Consider the following 8,201-nt stretch of genomic DNA (forward strand, 5'->3'; position numbering starts at 1 on the left):
ACTTATATACTAAGAGAGAGTATATATACACACACATATGTCATATTATACATATATAGAAATATGTTATATATACATATATTATACATATATAAAAATATATTATATATACATATATTATACATATTATATATATTTATATATACATATATAATATAATAAAAAAAATAAAAAAATTAATAAAACTACTATTCCGGGCCGGGTCGGGCCCGGACCGGGCACAAAAGAACCGGCCTGGAGCCCGGACTTGGCCCGGGTTTCCAGGCCGCGGGCTGTTTTGGACAACCCTATCAATACCCTCTCGAAATCCCACGGATACAATCGCCTCTACCGAGCTAATCAAGTATGGACAAAGCAGGAAACGCCAGAAATTATTCACCCACCTATATTGGGACCCACGATTACAAAGGCGATAATCTGGGTGCTAAGAAATTTGTGCTCGATCATGTACTATTCAACATAGATAAAGTAGATTATTTAAATAAACATAGAAATTCCATCTGTATCCTTTCCTCGGCTCCTTTGGAGATCGAAAGCTATTAATTTCAATAACAAAAATTGTAAAAAAAAAAAAAAAGTTTGCGGAAAATTTATGGGGATCACCCGAAGCCTCCCCTCCAATAGCGATTTCGGTAAATATCTAATTTTTTACATCGATTTCACGAAAAACACCCAGTTTTTTGTTACTATTTAGGGATTTAGGGTTTTGAAATTGGGGTAAAGAGCTGAAATTGGAAACGGATCTGTTGTTTTTGAGGTTTTAAGGGTTTATTCTGTTGATTTGAATTGTCTCAGTTTATAATAATTGATATTAATTGATTTTGCGGGGATCCGCTTATGAAACCCTATGTTAGGTGAGTTTTCCCCCCCAAATTTTTGATCTCACTAGAGTGCATTATTTTGTATGTGGTGATTAAAATCTCAAAGATAGATGTCATATTTATCAGTTTGAAATTTTTTAACAGTTTGGATTAGTTGTTGCATTTTAATAATTGAGCATGGGCACTTAGTATCCCTAGTCGCTGAATTGTCTTTTTAGACTACGGACCTGTAGCCCTTAACACTCGTTGTAACTTCAGAGTTTTAGTGTATCGGGAAAGATCTTTGGCATGCTATCAGACAACTTAGGTTCAATATGTTTAAAAGAAATATTTTGCTCTTTGATTCCAAGTTTCGCCCATGAAAAGGTCGTTCAACCTGTGGGCGCATGTTAGACTATAAAATTATGACGCTCAACACTCATCATAAGTGTGTGGAGTGTTGATGCAGTGGAAAGGGCCATTTGATGTGCTTTAAAGATATATATTGACTTGTTCCCTGCTATATATGTGTGTGTGTGTGCGCGCGCGCGCGGTCAACACTCATCATAAGTGTGTGGAGTGTTGATGCAGTGGAAAGGGCCATTTGATGTGCTTTAAAGATATATATTGACTTGTTCCCTGCTATATATGTGTGTGTGTGCGCGCGCGCGCGGGGGGGGGGGGCTCATGTTCTCTTTGTATACTAATATACAGGAAAACTATGTAGCATGTTCATTTTTTTCTTGTTACTTAAATCTTTTACTCTCACGTCTACTGAGTGTCTTCACCGATGGGTTAAAAGTGAAATTTTTTTCTCTTTGCTTTTACAGGTTGAAGTTAGTATAACATATCTCTAATTATAATAGGAGGAGAGGAAAAGAGTATCTTAAGTTTGTCAATCACTTTCGTTCACCATAAGAGTGTTATACTTTTGCATAAGAGGGGATTGTTATGTAACCTGGTGTCATATAAAGCTGCTCTTAAGCTGTCTGAATGACGGCTTGATAAGATTAGGGAAGTGGACACTTGGTTTTCTTCTCCATGCTCTGTCCTGTTGGCAGATTTTGATGGCTGTTGTTCCCTCATCGGAAACTCAAAGTGAAGGTCAAACTGATAGGCACCCTTTGTTGATGGAGCGATCAGGCAATGGTAACACCAATGAACATATAATTGATATAAGAAGGGGAGGTCTCGCTTCTGTGTCATTGTCACATGGAGTTGGTCACAATGGTTCAGATGAATTACATTATGAAGGTGGATCCTTGACGACTTCACAAGTCCCTGTTGTGCAGTCTTCTCCAGTGTCGCCAACAGCTAATTCTAGAAGTGTTTCCTTTGGAAGGAGAGCTGATAATTATGCCCGTCGTCATAGAAGCCCTTTGAATTCGGGTTTGTGGATTTCAATTGAGCTTGTTGTCAATATGAGTCAAATTATAGCAGCTATTGTCGTACTCTCATTGTCCAGGCATGAGAATCCGCAAGCCCCATTATTCGCATGGATCATTGGGTATACAATTGGCTGTTTTGCCACTCTTCCACACCTTTATTGGCGCTATATTCATCGCAATAATCAGGGACCGGACCAAGATTCTCCACATTTGCGTCAGAGTTCTTCGCATAACAATCCTCCTGAGTCTACACCTTACACAGCCATTTCAGTGAATCAAGCCCTGGAAGAAGAGAACAGTCACAATACATCATCGGCTTCACAGTTTGGACGGAATTTAGTAAGTCCAAGGTATTGTTACTTTTTTATGCGACAAAACTAGAGATAGAATTTGTGGTATTGTATTAGTCTCTAGAAGCCAACGCACATGCTTTTGTTTCTTTTCCTGTTTGGCATGTTTGCCATTATTTTAAGTAGTATGGATAAAAAATAAAATAATTTCAGATGGTATTAATCTCAATTACAAATCTACATGTAGACAAGATGCTTTTTATTATAACCTACATTACAACAATATGTGATTGGTTGGTTTGAAATCTTCTCGATATTGGACTTAAGAAGTGATCAAGAGTAGTTTCTAAATCCAAAAGGGTCTTCTTCAATAGATTTGATTGAGCTAGCCACTAATCAGACTTTCATCCAAAATATTGTCCTATCTTACCAGCTGATGCTGCTGATAAGGCCTAGTTTCCACTGGTAAAGATATGGCAAAGGAAGAGGTTTACTATGGGTTTACTTGGTTCTTCTAAAGAAGTTAGTTTGCTTTAATAATTTCTAATTTACATGGTAAATTTCGGGGCTAAACAATGTCAGTATTGGTATATAATGGTTAGACTAGGGTTTCAAGTATATATTTGATCTAGTGAAGAATGAGCTAGCATGGGATTTTTCTATCGTTGAAGTTGAAAAACTTTAGATATGAGAATAATTGGCTTTATAAGGATGTAAATTTTGGGGTATCAAAAGGGTTTCAGCCTGATGTTTTGTGTGTGCTGTTGATTGGTGGATCTTTTCAGAATGCAGTAGGGTGTGCACTGTGCAACAATGGCTTTTCAACCTGGGAGGATTTGAAAGCTAATTAGCTACTGTCAGCCATTTGATACTTAGAAAGATGGGAAGTATATATGAAATTTGTGAGGGTAATCTTATGCTTGAGATTTGATTGGTGTATACCCAGAATATTGCGTTCTACTTGCCTTTGACTTGTAAGAAGATTTTACTTGTTATTGATTTATCATTTACATGGTTTTTTGTTGCTTCTAAGAACCAGCTCTACATCTTTTGCACTGCAAGAAAAGTAGACATCTGCAGTTCTCTAGCAATATTTGGTGTCTTTAAAGGAAGGCTTAAAAAATGGGATTCAACCTGTTACCATCTTAGGAAATATAGGAGTCCGGATTGTGTGTGTGCTCTTTTTTTCTTTTTGGGTTGGGGTAGCTAAGTACTTTACAAATGATCTGGCACAGTATCTTAGTTTAATTATACAACTTTTTGATGACAAGCAACGAACACCTCTCCTTACCATCTTAGGTGTTAGATTAGCTGCAGTGAATGAGCAAGGTTTTGCTTCACATTATCCATGGGAACATATGCTTTTCTTGGAGTCAAAGGTTCACAGTGTTGTATCATCATTTTCAGAACAAATACTAAGAATTAGGTCATGAATAAAATCGATACTTGTTGATGATTTTTGTAGATATCAAGGTTCTAAACAGATGCACCATAAATGAAATTGCTGTTTTTGTGGACATATCAATTTCCCGAGGCTCTATGAACTTACTAACCCTGAAAAGTACTGGGATCCAAGATGGCTGTTGCAATACTGTTATTGGTTGGATGTAGGAATTGCAGTGACCAGGGATTGCTTTTGTTCCTTCCTTCATGTGCATTCTCGATAGTAAAACTAAGCTCCTCTATTCCATAAGATAATAGGGAAATATGAGCAAGTGTTTGAATTCCGATTGGCATCTTCTGTCACGTTGCATTTTCATGTTTTACTTTCAATTGAAAATAAGACATGTATAAATACATAATCTGCTTCTAAGATAAAGGATACTTTTTTTTTTGTTGTTGCTTTGCTATCTTGTGTTCTTCAAGACATATCAACATGAATTATATGCTCTCAGATTCTAGGTTCCACATGGATTTGCGTGATTTTTTTTTAGTTTCGTTTGAGTTAGTATTGTGCTTACTGCTTTCAGGCTCAATGCTTTTGTTGATCACTTCAAAATGGCTCTGGACTGCTTTTTTGCCGTGTGGTTTGTTGTTGGAAATGTCTGGGTATTTGGTGGGCACTCTGCTTCTGATGCTCCCAACTTGTACAGGTATTGACATATACAAATTTCCATATTTTCTTTTATTATCTCATTCACATTGATATATCTTCTCATCCTCTCCACAGGTTATGTATAGTTTTCCTCACATTTAGCTGTATTGGTTATGCCATGCCATTTATTTTGTGCGCAATGATATGCTGCTGCTTGCCCTGTATAATTTCCATCATGGGCTTTAGAGAGGATCTTGGCCAGAACAGAGGAGCGACCTCTGAAGTAATCGCCTTGTTGCCAACTTATAAGTACAAGTCGAGGAGAAGTGAAAATGCAGAAGAGAGTGACGATAACTTGGAGAGCCAGGCTGAGGGTGGAATCTTGGCTGCTGGTACTGACAAGGAGCGGACTATCTCAGCTGAAGATGCTGTGAGTTCCGAATACATTTACTTCTAATTACGTGTAGCTATGCTCGAATAAGCTGTTAAAGCTACCTCATGCGTAGTCACTTATCATGCCAGTAAATTGGTTTGAATGCTGCAACACCTTAAACCGACATAATTACTTTGGGTTAGAGCTCAGATCCAGAGTGAAATATTCTTCCTTGTCAGTTATTGGATCTATAACAGTACACAACTTTATAAAATATCTTCCAAATTGTGATTTTATATTATAAAGCTTTCCCAACATCTTTCTCTTCAACACATTTATACTTTGGTAGAACTATCATATTCGTCATGAGGAGGTTCATAAATTCAGATTTTGAATGTCACGTAATTATTCAGTTTATAGATAATAAAAGCCTGTGGATTGTAATTTTGTTAATGTTGAATTTGTTGCCATCACACAAGAAGATCAGTACTATTTCAGAATATTTTGTAATGTCAGTTGTGTGAATTTTGTATTAAAAAAAAAAGGAGAGAACTGAAACAGTCAAACAGCTGTAGAACCAGGAGAGCAGTCAAATAACCCCTGATATTTTTTTAGTTGTTAAAGAGTTGCATCTACCATACTAGGTATGGCACTTTAGGGGTAAAATGTTCTGGGACAACCCTGAAATCAGTAATTAGTAATAAGTACAAAAGCATTCTAAATGCTTCAAATTTTAAACTTCAGAATAAAGAGTTAGAGGACAATCCTGAAATTGGTAATAACCAATAAGTGCAAAGTATTCAAAATATTGCAAATTTTTAAACTAATTATAGAAATAGCGCAATCATTAACCAAATGAGTAAATTTAGATGAGACTCTACATGCAATTGCATAACAATATAGGTTATTTTTAAAATTTTCAATTTGTTACTTGTGGTTTGTTTAGTTCAAATCGTTCATAAAAGAAATCTGATTCATCCTTTTCAGCTCCCACAAATGTCTGTAAATTGTGGTCACATTTGGAGTTGTGGAACTTTGATTTGATCGTATGTATTCAAAAACAAAATTTTGAGCTTCCAAAGCATTTTCCTTTCGGCTTTTTAGTTTGTAGGTGCATGAGTCTCATATATGTGGATGGCGTAAGTGAGAAACATCATTGCCAAGAAAGCTGAACTATTATCTTGTTACAGGTTTGTTGCATTTGTCTGGCCAAATATGTTGATGGTGACGATCTCCGTGAACTTCCATGTACTCACTTCTTCCATATGGAATGTGTGGATAAGTGGCTCAAGATAAATGCACTGTGCCCTCTTTGCAAGTCCGAGGTTGGAATTGCAAGTTCAACATCAAGCACTAACTCAGATCGACGCCACAGTGATAGGAGAGTTGCAAGTGGATCAGATATCCAACAAGTTCAATAGCGGTAGGCGTTAAAGAATCTCAGTTGAGGAACATCTGGTGAAATTGTTTTCTTACACGATCCCCTCAAATTGTGTATCTATGTAAAGTGTAGTTGGAGATTGGATTAGGGTTTCGCCCTTTTTTTGCCATTTTCTGCTTTACTTCACCCCCCCACCCCCAACCCCCACCCTCTTTTTTTTTTTTTTTTTTTTTCCCCCCCCCCCCCCCCCTCTTTTTTTTTTTTTTTTTTTGATTGATCTGCTTGAGCGCCATGACCGATGTTTTATAACAGAGTGAGCTTGTGATGAGAGAATGAGCGGGAAAATTATTGTTTATACAGGTTATTCTAGTTGCAATCTATCGAGTATGTATTCCGAGAGGCAATGAAAATGTTCACATGTGGTACTCAGAATGGTATTAGAAACTGTTGAGCTGTAATTGCTGGAGAAGTAAAGTAGAATATTTCAAGTCGTTCTTCGATATATTATTTATTTAATACTAATTTATTGCTGAAGCATATACTTTGTTGTTCAAACATAATTATTAATTGATGTGAAGGTTCCTTAATGCCAGAGTACTCCCTGAATACGAGATATTAGCACTAGTTACACGTTGATGCTGCCGCTTTCAGTTGCAACACACAGGAATTGCTTCGTTACTGCCCAGGTATTTGTTACGTTCACTGTGTTATGTACTGAGAAAGTATCCAGTTAATATGTCCACTGTATTTTATGTTGAGAAAGTATCTAGTGGATCCGGTCCATAGCCTTGATGGTGTGTCAATGGTTTCTACTGAGAAAGTACACCCTTGGTTCAGTACGTAAAGCACCGAGTCCAACGTATTAATCACCAAGTCAAGTGATTCAAGGACTAATCTCACGGGGGCACCATTGGTGTCATGATGGCAGGTTTTCTGAATACTTTCTTGTTGTGTGATCGTCTACTGTTGAGTTCTTCTGAGAAGTTTCATGATGGCAGGTTTTCTGAATACTTTCTTGTTGTGTGATCGTCTACTGTTGAGTTCTTCTGAGAAGTTTAAAGAGATTCGGCTGATCTTGTCACAACTTGTTGTGTGATCGTCTACTGTTGAGTTCTTCTGAGAAGTTTAAAGAGATTCGGCTGATCTTGTCACAAGAGCAGCCTTCCCTAGTTTTGAATGGTTTCTCACTTCTCTTGAAATGAGACGAGGCTTACTGGAGTTTACTATTTTCTGACTTAAAAGCAACTTCACCTTTGGGGGAGAAAAAAAAAAAGTTTATTACGACGCAAGAAACGCCAGGTGACTTCAACTCTGCTTTCATGCATCCAACTCTCTACATTAAGCAGTCAATAGAGTAGAAGAACATACAAGCATCGATTCGATTGACATCTTCAAACAGGATATTGGTACCCCTTGAAACAATTCAGTCTCCTGCTCTGTTATCCAAAGCCATTTTATGAGACTGGAGTTGATGAAAAAGAAGAACAAGAAGCTGGAGCAGCAGTAGACGGAGAGGAGGAAGCTAGCGTCACAATCTTCGACGATTCACTTCCCAGATCCCTGAATATCTTGACATAACAGTTCTCATTGTCCACCGTCATTGCACTGGAAGTTAGAACATGAATACATTTCTTTCCATCGGTATGGCAGGCGTATAGGATCACCAATTCAAAGAGAAAGTACTCATCAGATCCTTGGATAAGTGTGCAAAACAGGAGAATTTGGGGATAAGTATATTAATCTAAGCGTCCATTGCTCTTTGGACCATCACCCGTGTAGACTCAGTCCACTGAAAAGTTTCTCCAGTTCACCTCTTTGCAATAAAACTTTGCAAGCCAATTAAGCACGATGAGAGAAGCGTGGACTGCCAGATAAATACTACAATCTTCACATAAATAGGGGTCAATTGCGGATAGGCCCCCGATAGTTATCCT

At 37.5% G+C, this 8,201-nt stretch overlaps 1 protein-coding gene across 1 annotated transcript; it reads left to right on the top strand.

Moving 5' to 3' along the window:
- Nucleotides 514-6,486, top strand: LOC109845339 (E3 ubiquitin-protein ligase At1g63170-like). Its single transcript, XM_020414578.1, has 5 exons — nt 514-632; nt 1,631-2,538; nt 4,449-4,571; nt 4,649-4,943; nt 6,077-6,486. Exons 2-5 carry the CDS (start codon nt 1,868-1,870, stop codon nt 6,305-6,307), a joined length of 1,320 nt encoding a protein of 439 aa, XP_020270167.1. The 5' UTR covers nt 514-632; nt 1,631-1,867; the 3' UTR covers nt 6,308-6,486.

Source organism: Asparagus officinalis, chromosome 6 (assembly GCF_001876935.1).
Source record: "Asparagus officinalis chromosome 6, Aspof.V1, whole genome shotgun sequence".
Taxonomy (NCBI): Eukaryota; Viridiplantae; Streptophyta; class Magnoliopsida; order Asparagales; family Asparagaceae; genus Asparagus; species Asparagus officinalis.